This window comes from Aptenodytes patagonicus, chromosome 12 (assembly GCF_965638725.1).
Source record: "Aptenodytes patagonicus chromosome 12, bAptPat1.pri.cur, whole genome shotgun sequence".
Classification (NCBI taxonomy): domain Eukaryota; kingdom Metazoa; phylum Chordata; class Aves; order Sphenisciformes; family Spheniscidae; genus Aptenodytes; species Aptenodytes patagonicus.
In genome coordinates, this window is record NC_134960.1 from 3,868,812 (window position 1) to 3,886,174 (window position 17,363).

Consider the following 17,363-nt stretch of genomic DNA (forward strand, 5'->3'; position numbering starts at 1 on the left):
GCCAGAGTCTCAGGGAGAGAGCGCACTTTGGTATTTCAGTCCTTCAGACATGTTTACAGTCCTAAGAAACGGCTGTTACTTCAGTGAAACTAGTGACAGGGTTAGAGAGACAGGTATGTGTATCTGCGAGAATGGAGCCTGTGTAGCTTGCCAGAATTAGCTTTTAATTTTCTGCCATGGACACATACTATCGATGGCATGTTGCTGAACACCTCTGTTAAGAAAGCTTTTTCTAAATTTGCCCGAATTCCCTTAAATAGGCCGCTGAGTTTCTTCTCAGTGTGAACGTTGGTGTAAAACATGCCCTTGCCACAAGCCTACCCGCAGCGAGTTACTCGTGAAGGTCGCGCGCAGCCCCTTCGCTGAATCCGAGCGTGAGCACCGGGCCCTGTGTGCGCGTTCTGGCCTCCTCACGTGACGCCCGAGGAATGCACTTTCCTTTGATTATTTTTCTTGACCCAGATCTCTTCCAAATATGGTCTCAGCTTAAACAAGTTTGTGTTCTTAGAGCTCGGCATTTGCAGAAGAAATTCTGGCTTCCAGCTAACTGTGGCTGTATGGAGGGAGTGGAGGCGGAGAACAACCTAAAAATGTAAAGATAAAAGGCACACAGCTGGACTGAAATTTGTCCCAAAATGTACATTTTGTAAAATGTTTATACAATGCTAGGCATGAAGATTTGTTTTCATAATTTTAGCTACAGTGGAAGCAATTGTTTTTAAATAAATGACCATTAGTCTGAGTGATTGCCACCCAAACATTGCTTCTCTGAGACTTCTCATCTGAAACAGATTTAAATATTTAGTCAAACTGAGAGATACAAAATTGTCAAGCTGACCAGCATAAGCAGAGGTAAATTAATTAGTATCTCAGAACTAAGTAGTTCTAGTAAGCTAAGAAATTATTAATAACCTACTGTGGAGTGAGCATATGATTCTTAAGTTATTTTATACTTTGGCCATTCTAAGTACGAAGTTTGTCATCACAAACGTGTTTCTCAGAACAATAAATACCACTGGGCAACTGTTCTGAAACTAACGGCCAAGCAAGGAAAACATTACACTTAATGAAAATCCTTAGTCTTAACTAAAACCTACATTTCCTCTGCCTGTGCATGTTAGCAAGTGAATTTGTAGAAATTATCAGCTCCAATAATTGATAGTTAAGTAGACAGGAGGTCATGGCAGTTACGGCACTGAATTCTCCTGGCTTGCTCAGCATGCTGTATAGCTGAAGACGGGCGAGAAGCTCCTGCATTGGCAGAAAGAGGAACTTGTGCTTTTAGGCCCTTCCTCTCCTTGAAAATTTGGGTCTACCGGTGAGACCTCCAGTGAGGGAGAAGGAGAATGTCCGGATGTAGAGAGGGGCAGCATTTCATTGCATCTTTTACCTTACAGATAATTAATTGTAATCGTTTGCTACTGCTAGTGAGAGCAGTCCTTTAGAGAAAGAAAAGGAGGAAGCAGATGCACAACCTGAGTAACGGCCGTGCTTCGGGCCCTGGGGAGCTTTCACAAAACAAGACAGTCGCAGACCAATTTATCTTTCGTTTGGTTCCTGGTTTTATTAGCACAGCGTGCAGATGAGGAAACCAGACCCTCTTGCTACCAGATTAGTATTTGAGCACTGTGGGCACCGGAGCTGGCTCATCTGGCGCGGGTTTGCCTGGAGCACAATACAGAGCAGTCACACAGCCCCAGCGCCCTCATGGAGGCACGTCCAGCTCCAAGGTCAAACGTTTAGATCTCGCTCTGCCAGTCTGCCGGCGATAGCCTCAACAACGGCCCGATTCAGGTTTCACAGCTTCTTTGGATGGAAGCTTTCACTGCTTCACATTACAAGTTCACTCCTATTATCACTCCTATTATTCTCAGCATTCTGCTGAGATCACGATTTCTGCTAGATAAATCAGGAGCCTGAGCCCAGCCTATCTTCCAACCGCCTTCCAGACTAAGATACGAAAAGGAGAATAACAGGATACCAAAGAGGTATCGAACTCTACTGCTTTTGATTGGCGGCAGCATTTCCAACAAGAGTTAAAAACAGCAGAAAGATGAGGTTTGTAAATAAACTGAATCATTTGCTAAATTGAGCTAAATAAATGCTGCTTTTCCCTGCTGCTTTCTTATATTGCAAGTGAGGATTCCTGCATGCATTAGGAAGCACTGGCAAAAAAATGAACCATCGTCTTGGCAGGATGTTTCACAGCAATTTTCGGCCTGAAGAGCTCCAAGTATTATAGAAATGGGATATCACAGGATTGGAGTACAGCAGTCAGCTCCCCAAACAACAGCAGGAGAGGAAAATATTTAGAAAAACAGAATTAGCCATTTGTAAAAGCTGCAGGTTCTTTTTTGCCTGCTCTTTCTTGCTTTTATTTTCTAAGACCTCATCTCAATAACGCAGAACATCTTTCAGACTCTTTCAGATGTCAGTCATTTAAAGACTTCTATGCTCATTTAGACCCTGTGATTTGAAGGTGTATATGCTACTGTCTATCAATGCCCCAAGGGTGCTAACAGAGGGCAGGAAGGTTTGGATGAGTATACAGTGACACTGATGCTGTTACAGTCATTAATAAATGTGGATAAAAAAATCTGTTGGTCATAGCCTTCCACAAAGTGGGCTGTGACATTGTTTCACTAAAACTGACCTTGATGCCAAAAGGTCAGATTGTGAAAAGTGCTGGGCCCTTAAGATTCCCGTTTCTATGGGATCTCTTTGGAAATAGTTGAAGTTGCTGTTCCTACTCAAAGCCTTTTTTATAGTAAAGTGCCATTGCAATGCCTGCACTCTTACTAAACTCTTCAGAACGCAGACGGATGAAATAGGGCAAAATCTTTAATAATCAAGAGTACTTCGTTGGAGCTCCTGCTGTAAGACACGAGTGGCTGATGGTACGTGGACTCAAACCTGTGTGTTACATTGGAAATGGCTGCCATCTTCATTGCAAAATCGGCAGTGAAAATGAACTAACCTAATACATTATTTTAATACAGTCCTAAAGCTTGATTCTTCTATAATGGATTGCAGCATACTTTTGGGACAGAAAGTATCACGCTCCTCCATCCAAATGAAAGTAATGGAAACACCAGGAATCCTGAGTTTTCGTGAACGTGCTTAACCCTTTAGAATATTTCAAACATAGAGGACATGTTCTAGGATTTATTTTACTGTACAATAAATCAGTGATTTATCCTTCAGAGCCAGATGCAAAGACGAATGTGAATAATGCTATTCATGAGGTGGAGAAGAACGGGAATGATGGCCCGCTGCCGGCCCTGCCGCTCAGCAAACCCTCCTCTGCTCCCCTGCCCTGTCACTCAGGCCCAGGGCGATGGCGATCGCCCGTGCTCAAGGCCACTGCGCACCATCCAGGCCAGCCTCCGTGCCTGCCTGTGGGCGAGGCCCTTGCCTCATCCTCTGTGGGAAAGCAAGGCGCCGGCAGGCAGGCCGGCCTCACCTCGCGTTTCCCCGTGTGCCTCGCACCTCAGCCGGGAGCCCGCCCGCCACCTTCCCGCCAGCAGGACAAAATGGCGGCGGCTCCCCGACGCTGAGCGCCTCAGAGGCGGGAGGAGCCCCCCGCCGGCCCCGCCCCGCGCACGCTCGCCGCGCGCCCCCGCGGCGCGGCCCCCGCTCGGGAGCGCGCCCCGCCCTCCCGCCCGCGCCTGCCGCAGCGCCGCTCCCTGCAGCTGCCCGGCGGGGTGTGGGGGAGGCGGCCGCTCGCTCCCTCCCTCCCGCCCGCCCGTCCGCCGCCCTGCAGGCCGCCCCGATCCCCTCAGGTAGGTGCGGGCCGGGCCTGCGTCCCCCGGCCCCTTCTCCGCGCGGTGGGAGGCGGCGGGCGGGCAAGATGGAGACGCGGCCGGCGGGGGAGGGGAGCGGAGCTCCCTTCCCCTCCTTTTCCCCGCCGGCCGCGTCCAGCCCCGCCGCTGAGGGGTATCTCCTGGTCTCCTCATGGGGGGCCCCGCCTGCGCCCCGTTCCGGGGTGCGGGAGCCCGGCCCTGCAGGGCCGCGGGAGAGGAGCTGCGCCATCGCCGCCCCGTCCCGCTGTCCCCCGGGCCGGGCGGGAGGGAGCCGGGCCGTACCCTGGGCCGGGGCGGGGGGAGGCCGCACCCTGGGCCGAGGAGGGGTTTGGGCCAGGCCCTGTTTCTTGCCACCCACGCAAGACGGGTGACACGCGAGGCGAGCCCCCACCACCACTCCCGTGACCCCAAGTGCGGTGCCCGCCGGCTGTGTTGGCAGCTGAGGCGGCGGGCCGGGGCAGGAGGGAGCTGCGCCGCCCCTTTGTCCCCTCAGCTGGCCCTTGGCCTCTTTAGGTGGAGCTGGGCCTCCTGCTACTTCCCAGCCTGGCCTCTCCGCTGTGCTCAGGAATTATTCATTCCCTTCAGCACCCACGGCTCTCGTGCATGGGGATAGTGTATATGCAGTGCTTTTTACTTAGAACATATTTCCATTAGCGTGTGGACTCTTAATGCATGCATACAGTCCATGGATGTGTTTCCTTGACATACCTAAGTAGTGTATGCCTTCGCTCACCTGCATGTCAGGGTATCTGGATAGCCTCTGGTGTGTTCCTTCTGTGCCTCTTTGCCTTCTAGCATAACACATGTGAACAGTGTATATTCTTGTGGATAGTTACAGATAGTTTAGTACCTCCTTATTTGTGCATAGCCCTTCTGGGGTAATTAATTAGTGAATAGTTGCACCTTTAATTTGCATGCATTTCTCTCTGGATATCTCTCTAAAGAAAGTAACAGTTATTTCAATCCACGTGGTTTTATTTTTGTAAAATGAAAAGGTAGAAGGAACACTCAGTTAATATATTTCTTAAATTATGGTTTATTTCACTCTTCAGATGCCACAGTTTCTCTTACAACTTTTTTTTTTGTCTGTATCCGTATCCTTCAGGTTTTAGATGCAACCTTAAAAAAAAGTCCCGCGTGTTTGTCCATTGGCCATTGTTGAACAGATTCAACAAGTGGACTTTGTCTTTCCGCAGTCTAGCATAAGTACGCTGCAGTGGCTGTGTTTGGCTGTGTTGACAGGTGTCCGGAGCCTTTTACACTAGTCCTGTTGCAGAGAAACACTATGGAAGTGCACAACAGGAAGGAGAAGTTTGATCCACCTTTTAAGCTTCAAAATGCTTTTGTGGGAGGAGGCTAGGGAAAGAGGAGAGGGTAGGTGAGAACACCCACTGAGATGAATGAGCACTTCTTACCTCTCCGAGCTATTGTTCTAGACTACAGCGAGGTCTGTTCCCTGGGGAGATGAGCGGGTGGGCTAGAACACCCACGGAGATGAATAAGCATCTCCAGCTCCTCGAAGCTGTTGTTCTAGGCTATGGTGAGGTCTGCTCCTGTTTACCTGGGAATAGCTCCTTGAGGTGAATAGACAATTTCACAAACACTAATAATCCTTTCTTTATAAAGATCTACCTCTACCTGCTCTGTCATTCATATGCATATTTGGATTGCCTTGAAGTTTGGTAATTACAGAACCACAGAATAATCAGGGTGCAGTTTCACAACCTTACTCCTCTAAGCCAGTCTGGCCTGATGGCTGCCTTGATTCTGTGCTGCCCCATCCCCAGCTGTGGGTTTTTTTTTCCCCAACCTCTGTTCCCTGTGCTGTGTTTGGGACTTGTCATACGCTTCATTCGGGTCTTCTAAGTCCATTAAGTTGTCGAAAAGTCATCTTTCCGAGGTCTGCTTAGGCTTTTAAGTAACTGGGGCCAGGGGGGGAGTGGGTCAGTGGCAGCCAGTGAGTAACGTGGCTTAGGCTGACCTGGGACCGGTCTGTCTCGGTGCTTCTAATGGAAATGTGTCTTTCTGTTCCTCTCTTGCCTCAGTGCCAGCCAACTGTTGCTTTTTCTTGCTTGTTGGGTTAGTTTTCACCTGGGTCAGATCCCTGGTGTTGATTTGTCCTGCTCTTGCACAATAGTTAGTGTTGGCACAAGGAGCAGGAATGTGGGAGAAGACGAAAGGGCAAAACTGTCCCATTCAGAAAAAATGCAGATTCAATGTGGTTTCTATTGATTATGAAACCAACTGTCAATTGTGTCAGTGTAACTGGAGTGCAGAGTTAATTAGATTATTGACATGATCTTCCTTAATTTTTGTGAAGCTGTGTTAACCCTTTCAAGTGCCCTGTTTCTCATCATCACATGGTTATATGATCTTAAATTTGGGGTGGGAAGAAGTCAGCTGAAATTCTTGCTGATGTTGGCATGTAGTGAAACTCTGCCCTTAGATATGACTTGTTTTCTAAGGTTAGAGAGCATAACAATTACTTGTTTGCCTGGTTTTGCAATCAAATCATGAACGATCCCTAAAAGTTCACAGTTTACTTGACACTTAGCCTAGCTAATGCCTGACAATATCTAATCTTTGTGAGAGCAGCGCCGATCTCTGTCTTTAATACAAAGCTGGTGCTTAGGCTTTGGAGAGCACTGTTTCTCCAACGGTGTCTGAGTCAAAGGACTTGAACTCCCAGAGGTACAGAGATGCACCCAGGTTGCAGCTCTCTGTTAAGGAGCAGGAGTCGCAGCCCCTTTGCGAGGGAAGGCTCCCCCTCCGCCTGGCACGTCTGGGGAAGAGGAATTTGAAGGGGGTGGGTATATCTGCTCCAAATAACTCTTCCCTTAACTTCCATCATGTAAGAAAATGACCCTGAGTCACTGGGAGAAGGACCGTACTTGTAAGTTTTTGTATTGCTTGGGGAACTCTTAATTTCGCAGTCTTTTTGCACTAAGAATAATTGAGAAAGAAACTGTTTTCAAAATTATGTTGTCTCTTCAATTTGCAGTCTCATGTTGTCATGTCGTAGCTTTAGGGAATCACTGCTGTAAAGAAATTGTTTCTCACATTTTGGCTGTTTTTCATGTATTTTACCTAGTGTCAAATGATGAGAAAAATCGTATTATGCAATCAACTGCGGAAAGTGCTTCATAAGCACAGTTTGGAGAAACTGGTTATCTAGCTTCAGGAGTAAATTAGATTTCAAATGTAGGTTCAGGTGTTACAGTGTATGTTGTGCCACTTATAGGATTTCATACTTAGTATTTTTAAAATGTTTACATTTATGGGAATACTCAAGGTAAGGTGCAACATTGTGAAAGCAAGCAGTTACAGGTTTTTAAAAATTGGGTCAGGCTCTACTTTAGCAAGAGTTAACGTGTAGAAAATGAGCTACCAATAAAAGGGACACTTGAAAAATGTTTAAATTGATGTAATTCATTCTTTTAACTGAGTGATGAAAGTATTTCTCACACCTGCTATCGTAAGAGGGAAGAGCGGAACCAATACCGTATTTCTGTTGCAGTCTTGAAAGGGAAAATATCGCTGCTGCTGCTGCTTAAACTCCCCCCAGCAAAGAAAATGAGCCCTTTGGTATTCCCCAGGGCCTGCAGCCCCTGTGCTGTTGTACATGGCATAGAGCGTTCTTTATGCAGAGATCTTGAACAGAGCTGGTCCTGTGCTCCACTCCAGCCGTTTTAATTGGTAGAAGTGACGTTCAGAGTACTAGTGCAGAAATAATACTTGTAGCTGCATGTGTTTTTAAGTAGTATGTCATATACGTTCTGTGTGTTGGATGATGATGAAACTGCTGCAGCCTCCTACAGCTCTGTCAATACTGTTGAAACTATTGCAAGCTCAGCGGTGAAAAACTTTGGAAAAATGAGTGGTTTTTACATACTAACCCTCATTAAAAGCAAAATTGTCCCTGTTGGTGATAGGAGTTTACCTTTCCTGGTATTCGGCGTTTGAAAAGCTGTAATATAGATGTGCTTCCAGTTTTGTTCAGTTTTGCTCTGATTCAGGCGTGTTTTACCAGAAGTCAAAAGCACTTGCTGAGTCAGGTCTGTTCTGGTGCTAACCAGGCTGTAGTTACAGAAAGCAGGCTGGGGTGGGTGAGACCGGAGCAGTTGCCGCCTTCTTATGTTGGAAGTGATTATTCTGCTTAATGCAGATAATGGGTCACAGGTCCAGTACTCAGTATAAAATATTTAATGAGCAAGTGCCTGTTCCGGTGGGCTTGCATACTTTCTCTGCTTGTGAAAGTTTTCATCGTATCTATGCTGGCAGCTAAATTCTGCCCACGAAGAAGGCAAAGGCCATGATGTTTGAAAGCTAAAGACAGCATCATGTCACAACCCAGGAGGGTGTTTTTATGTCATGTGTTTTGAGTAGCTTTGATCTTAAAATTTCATGTGGTGAACAAGACATGAATGGGGATTTTCTGCATAGTTTCAAGCCTAGCGAGAGATGGGCCATACCGGTAACAGAAGTGTTAGCAGTTGTAAGCTAGAACTGTGCGGTATGTTAACCTGTGTTTAGGGATACAAGGATGCACTCTCTCTGTCTGTCCAAAACCTGTGATATCACTGGGATTAGGTGAAATTTCTTAAGTTTTGTGCTGCGTCTGTATTGCTTATAATATGGTTTCTGTTTCATCTTCCAGCAGAAGAAAGCAAACGATACCAAGCTTGACTGTGAAATACAAAAAATCTTCATGACAGCCTCATACATTGTGTATTGACCGATCAGTAGCCTTGCTGTCATCTGAGCCAAACAAAACTTCTTCAAACTCGCCTCGTTAGTGCTAAAGCAGGTTAACTTTGCAGGTACTCAGGAGAGTGGCAGTGCAGCTGTGCTGTAAAAGGATGGGCCGTTACCATGTCCAGAAATGCCCCCGCAGCAAAGCTTTGCGGGTCCCAGATGGATGGTCCTGTTTCTTTCTTTATTTCTAGCAGCAGTGAAGCTTCTGTGCTCCTTTGCACGGGAAGCTCTAATGCTGTCTCTCTTTTCCCAAAGCTAGCTTATCCAGTTGTCTCCTCCCTTCCCCAGCATTTGTACAGAAATAAATTACCAGATAGAAAAGGATCCATACAGAAAATCCTCTACAGCCACTTTCCAGTAAAAATCTCTTTGAAATACAACTAAATTTTCTTACTACGATGCCTCATCTTAACTATTTGTTTACACAGAGACATTCAACCAGTCAGTTGAATCAGTTTAAGAACTGATTTAAATAAACTGTTGCAAATATCTTTTAGGTATCTATTGACAGGCTTAAAACAAGTAAGTTCTATTTTGTTGGAAACTTTTCTGGCCTGTTTTATTTAAGAGTGCTTGCACACAAAGTTGTGTGTGTTTGGCTATACAATTTAGCTAGAGTGTGATTTTTAAATTGGCATAGCTTTGCATTTTATATCAATTCTCGTTTATACCGTGTATCTCCCTGCCAAGAAACCTGCTTCCACTCTACAGATAGACTCACTACATTCTTTTATTCCCCGCTGTAATGTGAACGAAGTAAAATTATGCTGGAGATGTCCACGTTAGGGTAATTAAGCTCAATTACAGATTTCCTTTTTAAAACTTTTCAGAAGAAAAAGTCTTAAATCAAAAAACAGAATGCGAACTTTGGCTACTACTTGAAATTTTCACGGTTTGATGAAAAACAGTGCGGGGGGCGGGGGGGGAAATCATTAAAAAAAAATCCTGTTGGCAGTCTTCCACCAAGATTGTGGTTTTTTTATTAAGCTTCCTCCTCTTGTAAGAAATTTTAAACAGTTACTGACTTGCACATCTTTCTTCTTTCATCAATTACAGTGATACTGGCTGTTGCCAGATGGAAGGTAAAGTAGCGTCAGCCAGGTTTTGTACATAAAATTAGTGTTTGTCGAGAGCTCTCATGGATATTACAGTAGACACAAAACACATGCATATGGTGATGAAGCTCCAATGTTTGCCAGTTACAGCAGGATATATTCACTGTCTAGAGTACCTATGGTGGTTCTCCCCAGGAAAGATGGATAGTGTCTGTAGGAAAAATCCCCCTGACTGTAATAAGGAGAAAAAGCAGAGAATAAGAATGTAACATAGACAGGAATGAGTCTGAGCGGTGGTCGGTCCCCTGAGAAATACCAGGGGCCCTCACTTTATTCAGTGCCTTCTCCTTGGTCTGATGTATTCCTCGGATACTGGGCAGCTGAACAGATCCTTCTTTGTGGCAGTTGAGCTCGGAGCAGCTTTTTGGGGCTGAAGCCAGTATTTCTGCGTTTAAAGTGAGTACCGAGACAAGAATGCTGCTAACCACTCCAAGTGTCCTCTAGTGTATCAACAAACAGATGAATAGCCTTTCAGAGCCGCTGGGCTTACTCTCTCGGCAGCAAAGGTACATTATCAGAACCCTTATGTTTGCAATTATGTATCATGACAAATCTCAGGTATTTTTTGTGATATTGTGGGCCCTGTTCTAGTGGGGCTAAAGGAAGGTAACATTTTTTTGACTGCTAATTGTAGAAAACCTTAAGCTTCTTTTTTATTGCTGCACAGAAAAGTCTGTCTGGTCTCTTGACCTGTAGCTTGCTTACTTTGTTCTTTGCTAAGCGCAGGCTTGCTAATTATTCTTAGTTGTTCTGTTTGCTAGTCAACACCTGCAATCACAGTGGTTTCACGTTTGTTCCACTGTACCCCATTCAACACACCAGAATTGTAGCACTCAGATAATCTCTGCTAGAACCATCTAATATTTAAACTATATTACTATCATAATTTCACTGTTTGACATAAAACCATATTGATATATTTGCACAAGAGTAAGGCGTACACTGTAATGCACATTTGACAAGCCAAGGTAAATTGGGTGCAGGGAATGTATCCATTGTAATCAGAAGAAAAGGGCACGGGGATTTACTCCTGGGTAAATAAACCGTCTCTGCCGTATGCTTTCTCTCTGGCTAGGAGGAGACATTCGTAACTGCCAAATAAATTCAGTAATCAATGGTAGAATTTAAATTGGGTTGCTGTAGGTGATATTCCAGAGCTACTGCAGGGAAAATACAGTAAGTCTTCCAGACCTCATCTACTAGAGAAATTTACTGCAGGAAGAAATATTTGGTGTCCTAAGCATGATTGTAGGGCGCAGAAATACTCTGATGTGCCAAATATTGATTGGCGTAATCTTGTCTTCAGCATGGCTAAATATTACTATCTTAAATTGAGTATTTGCAGCTTGCTTAAGTTGTAGAACCAATGTAGTTGAATGGGTGAAAATATCATCCTCTTGCTCCTTGAGTGGCTTGCTGGCTTCTTACGGTATCGCCACTATTAAGAAATCTGAGGCAGTATCTGTGCAGTTGGTATTTAGAAGCATTAATACTAAAAAAGTTTTAGAATACCAGTAATACTGTTAATTGTTGTGATTCTGCCCCAGTACATATGCTGCAGAGATTTGATATGATGGATATAAGCATAACCAATTTATTTAGAAATTGTTGCTTGTAATTATGATGGTGACCATATGTGATTTCTAGCTGCTGGATGTCAGTTTGTCCATTGGAACCGGGGTTAGGCTGCAGTAACATGCAGGTGAGAGTCACCCTTCTGCCGTCCTGAAGATAGGGCTCTGATTCTTGTTTAAAGAAGTAAACTTCTTGAGCACAGCTCAAGTTGGTTTTGTCTAACAAAAAGAGCAGGCTATATAAAACAGCTGTTGACCTCGATGGGCCACAGTTGTTTTTCAGAATATTTGAAGTTGTGTGACAACGTGCACATCTGTAACAGGAGTCGTGTTGGTTCTTCCCAAAGTTGTTACCTCAGAGTTGGCGTTATCAGCAATTTGTACCTGCTCTTCTAACTAGGACAGCAGTGGCATTTCTGCAATCTAGCCTCTTTTACTTTGTAATAGATTCATTTTGTACCTCTGCTTCCCCAACTATGGCACCATTGTCTTTGCTGAATGCCTTACCTGTTTCTTTCTTTCACATTAATTGTGACAAGAAATGACAAAACTGATTAGTGTTTTATTAATTTGCTGCAGTTAAACAAAAAAAATCTTTAGGAGCCTACGTCTACTAAATCAAGAGTGATACCATATTTTTCCTTGGCTTACAGGTGGTAGGTTAATCTTGCAACTAGAACAGCTAGAATTTAGATGAGATTCAGTTAGAAAGATTTTGAAATTGCGGTGGGTGAGCGGATATTGTATATCTTGGTTGCTGAAATGCTCTTGTTCAGTTCATTAATGTACTTCTTCCCTAATTATACCTATCTGAATAATTCATAGTTTAAATTGTCATTTTTAACTATGTGTAAAGGTTACCATTCAAAACCTCAAGTGAAAGATTAATATAAGTTTTCGTTTAAAAAAGTAATTTACTGACATCAATACTGTTTACTGAAAATAGACAAAGTAGTTTGGACTAATTTTAAGAAATAGAGGTAGCTTTGGAAAGATTCTCACTTGTGGAACTGCAGTATTATTACATATTGATACATATTTGTCTCTCTTATTTTTGTTAGAAAATGATGCACCCTGTTGCCAGCAGCAATACAGCTTTCTGTGGGACCGGCAAGAGTTCTTGCCTTAACGAAGACAATGTGAGATCTGCCGATCAGTTTGACTTGTATGCCACGCCGCAAAGTAAATACAGCCACGCAGTCAGCCACAAACCAATTGCATGCCAGAGACAAGATGCGTTGAACGAATCGCACTTGCAGACCACAAGTGGCAGGAATATAGAGACAAAAGATGAACTAAAGAAAAAGAAAAACCTCAACCGATCTGGTAAACGCGGAAGGCCATCAGGGACCACAAAATCAGCAGGGTACCGAACCAGCACAGGTCGACCCCTGGGGACCACCAAAGCAGCTGGATTTAAGACAAGTCCAGGCAGACCCTTGGGTACAACTAAAGCAGCAGGATACAAAGTCAGCCCAGGCAGACCTCCAGGTAGCATTAAAGCTCTATCACGGCTTGCAAATCTAAATTATACTTGTGGCAGTGCAGCTTTTCCCTATCCTATGGTGCATAACAGAGGAGTACATGCTGCTGGTGAAACTAGTAGCAAAATGAAACAGCCTAATGAATGAAAGGAGGGAATTAGTAACTCCTTACTAATCCGCTTTACTCTGAATTTTGGCATGTTTCTTGCATTTTGTTGTAGTGTTTGCCTAAGTCTGAATTTCTAGATTTTATTTTTATTCAAATAATGCCATAGCCCACGGGTGCAATTCAGTAACTTTTAAAGCAATGTTGAGAAGGCACTGGTTTAAGGGGGTCTGTGTTGGTTTTAAATCATAATTTATAAGCAAGTCTGAAGTGATGCATATGCCTTGGTGTCGATACTTAAGTAATGTCCATGTCCCTAGTTTTACGTTCAATTTCTGGTAAATCTAGTTGTGTGGTTATGCATTAAGTAACTGAAATAAGGAGGACAGAATTAGCTGGCTGTTGGTTCATGATGTGGCCTATCCCACAATAAGGAACTTAGCCAGATGAGTTCTTACTCGATAAGAAAAATTGATAAAGCAAGCAGCAAGCTACATTTTCCACTTCTGCAAGAGCTTCTACAGACCTCAAATAGATACTTAAAAAACAAACAGAAAAACTCAACCTTTTTCTTAAAGTGCTGATTTCAGGTGGCTTTTGTTTCTGGAGTTGTAGCAGTAAGACAATTTCAACTAATGCTCCAAAAATATTTTTGAAAATATTAAAGAAAACTGAGCATTTGTACAGCGTGTTACAGCTTCACAGCGCCTTATTAATACAAGCTAATTTGCCTTTAGGTGATAGCTGTTCTTTTAGTTATGCTGTTACAGGATTCTGCTGAGTAATTTTGAAATGCCTAATAGTATATATACCAAACCACAAATAATTCTTTGAAATATTTTATAAGAAATTAAGTACTGTTCATTCTAGTTACGCACTTGGTTGTTATTAAACAGTATGTTCTTAAATCTGTAAATAGCTATTTACACTGTTTTTTGCCTTTAAAATCTGTGCTTAGGTGGCGACAGTTTAATAGCTTTTAAAGTATTAATCTATAATGTTTACAAATTAAACTTTTTAAATAGACACTGTTGCCAAGTTTTCAGACTTAGTTTTGCCAGTATTCCTGGAAATACAGTTATTTCGTTGTTTGACACTTATACTATATTTAAGTTATGGGAGCTTATATATCTACCAAAGGACACCATTTTCATGATTTATAAAAGCAAACTGTATAGTTGATGCAAACAGGATGCAGTTTACTGCACTGCTAGACCCCAGATATAAAGTAATTCATCTATGCATGCAAGCTGAAAAAAAATGTTGTTGGTTAGCTATAAATACCTTTCTTGACTCAAACTAAAACCTTCCCTCCTTCCAAAAGAAATGTTCAGTTTTCAACTGGCTGTGTTTAATTTTTTTTTTTTAATGTGAGAGAGTGTGTGAGTGTGTGTGTAAAATACTTTAATCTAGACTTCAAAAACATCAGTCCTCAATGTTGCATATTGTTTGTTCTAAATTTATTTTATTGCAGTTAAAGCTTCCCCCCCACCATCTGGAAGAAAGTTTACGTTTGAGTTGTTTCACGTATAATATGACGTTATGATAAATTTGTAGCTTCAAATATCAGGGGGGCGGGGAGAATATATAGAGTTTGCAAATTTGTGGGAACAGAAAAATTTGGGTTAATTGAGCTTGTGCTGAATGAGTAATGATGCTGATAATTTTTGTTTACATAAATGCTATTCTGGCCTGCTGTCATTTAGATGAGAACTCTTGATTTCAGTGATGACCACTTAAGAAACAGATGTCATGTTTCATACCTTTTTTATCAGGAAAAAAGCAGCAAGCCTTCAGGTGTTCCAGTGATGCCTAACACATATTGAGCTGGACTTTATGCTGTACTTTACAATAGGTGTGTTGAATTGTTTTGGGGGAACTGTGTATGCACTGGCAACTAAGACAATGCACCTCAACTATACTGGATGGCTCCTTAGTCGATAGATGAACTAATGGCAGCTAAACTGCTACTAAAAAATAGTTTCTTCATGCTGAAGCTATGAAATCCAGTTACACGTTCTGTTCCTCAACAAACTCGCAAGTCTGAAATTTAGCAATCTTTCTCAGAATGATGTAACTTCTGACACATGCAAAATGCTAACGTGAGTTAATTCACCCTCAGGATCTGTGTTGTATTGGCGGTTTTTAATCAGATGATTTTTCAACAAAAGTCTGCTTTAAGTTCTTTTCTGAACTCAGCTGGGAAAGCAGTCCTCTTCAGCTGAACGTAGTAACTGCAGGAGTGTCACACCTCGCTGGCAAGGAACGTGTTGCATGTCACCACTGTACCTTGGAGAAACTCCACTTCTTACCTCCTCCTGTTTATCCTGTTTGCTCCTGTTCCATTTCTCACTCGTGCATCTACTCAATGGTGCTGTGCTGTGTGTCAGGAGATAATGCAGATGTATTGCTGTTCTGCTAGTATAATGAATTTTGTATTCAAGTATGCTGATGAAATAATGAAATCATCTAAGCAATTTCTGTTCATTACAGTGTTTATTAACTATATCAGATGGAATATAATCCCAGTAAAAAACAATTAACGTCGTCAATTGTGAAATGATGAGCATAAAGTAGAAAGTGTTCAGAGAGTCTAATGGGCTGCTTGGCACTCTAGATTTAGCAAGGAGACCAGAAGCGCACTGCTGGGCATTTCCTAATTCTGGCTTATTTTATATCTGACTATAGTTTACTGGTGCTGTGCAGTGAGGGGAAGAAAAAAGAAGTTAGAGATTCAAGATGAACTAGAAATGGAATTTTCAAATAATTCTGCTTTTCCTATGTATAATCTGCAGAATACATTGTGCTTTTTTCAACACTTTCCTTTCCATGACAAACACTGAAACAGCATGTTAATGCCTAAACTCTATTAGCCGCAATGGGAAAACTGGCCTTTTCCCCCCATAGTATGAAAACATTACTTGTAAGGTAAATTGCTTATTTTATATTATATATCATAATTCAGCTATTCATAAGCTAGGATCACTGTTGTGTGTTAACACTGTTCAGAAGATCTACATGTCAAGTTTGTTTTTTAGTAATTTCTTTTAATTATCAAGTTTCTAACATCTTATTTATACATAAATGAAATGTATTAGCTTGCTGTTATTCCTTAATGATGCTATCCAAGTTCACTGTTTAATATACATACAGTAACTACTATTCAGTTTCTGATTAAATTTACTTAAACTTTAAAACCAAATAATTTTGCTACTATAAAGTCTTGCACTGGACATATTCAAGATGCTAGCACCATATTTTGGCAGAAAAAAATCAGATACCATCAGAAGTGGCTAACTTTGATATCAAAGATAGTATTTTTAAAATCAGCAGTTAGCTTTGTCATTAAAGCAATGTTCTTTATATCTTAGATTTTGTTTAAACTAGTCAAAATAACTATGTATCAAGAGCCATTAAAGATCTCTGTTCTGAATGAATATATTTTCATTTTGTCTGAAAGATCTTAAGAGTTCAGTCAGGACAAAACCAAGCCTTGTCAGTGAAAAGTGATGTGTCTGTGAAAAGAATTACTTGGAACTACAATACACAGAGTGATTCAGATGAGAATTTAACTCCCTCCCCCATTTTTGAAGAGCTTTAAAAGGCAGAGCAATGTGAAGTCATTTGTCCGATGGTTTCATTAGCTGTGACTCTGCTATTCTTTGTTATATGTATAATAATGTTTCACGTTATTCTTAGAGTTGACCGTTAAAAGTTGATAACAATCATAAACACTTTGAACTTCAGACTTCATTTCTGACCACAAAAGAAGTTTATTCTTCTCTATTTTAATGCATATATTTTAACACTGCTTAAATATTTTTATGACTTTAGTAGAGACTAGACCTTTCTCCTTGTGATTTTTTTTTTTTTTCCCAAATAGATAAATCTGTATTCTGAAGTTTGAACCACTTTCTGATACTTTAATCTTTCATCATTTGCTTTTCCACAGGTTTACTTTGGGGGAAACAGTAATCTGTTAAATAACTAGTATCAGCACCCCGTCCTCTGCTGTAAAAAGCCTGATTAGATACTGTGTATGTTTTTATGTCCATGAACTTGAGCTACTCGTGTGCAATTATGTGTATGGGAATGGAGTAGTGTTCATGATCTGTATTTACATCATCATATGGATGTATATTTATTAATAAAGTTAATACTTTAAAACCTAACGAATTTTTCTCTGGGCTTTTTTTAGTATCTTTTAAATTCTGGCTGAAGATGCCTATTGACAGCGTTACCAGGCCAATAGCCTTAGCCCTTCTCTCTTGTGAATAGAAATGCTGTTTGTTCTCCTGGTGTCTCGGTCACAGTTAAGCAACTCAAACTGGCACCAAAATGTTTTGGTACACCTTGTACAGATTTCACTTAAAATCCGGCAGCTTGTTGTGTTTGTCCCTTGCCTCCCTGAAGTGTAATTGAATCTGGCTACAATAGACTGAGTGTGTTCATGCCTGGGTGGACTTCAAAATGCACAGAGGATTTGTGAGAGTTGGGAGGCCGCTGTATTGTGTGATTTTTAAATT

At 42.0% G+C, this 17,363-nt stretch overlaps 1 protein-coding gene across 2 annotated transcripts; it reads left to right on the forward strand.

Annotated features, from left to right (window-relative positions):
• The first annotated feature begins 3,748 nt into the window (after positions 1-3,748).
• On the forward strand, positions 3,749-17,009 carry C12H5orf24 (chromosome 12 C5orf24 homolog). Of its 2 annotated transcripts, XM_076349651.1 has the most exons (3): positions 3,749-3,782; positions 12,309-12,738; positions 14,613-17,009. In XM_076349651.1, exons 2-3 carry the CDS (start codon positions 12,312-12,314, stop codon positions 14,651-14,653), a joined length of 468 nt encoding a protein of 155 aa, XP_076205766.1. In that variant the 5' UTR covers positions 3,749-3,782; positions 12,309-12,311; the 3' UTR covers positions 14,654-17,009. The 2 variants fall into 2 exon arrangements, with proteins under 2 accessions (XP_076205766.1, XP_076205765.1); XM_076349650.1 differs by having other exon boundaries at positions 12,309-17,009.
• The last annotated feature ends 354 nt before the right edge of the window (positions 17,010-17,363 follow it).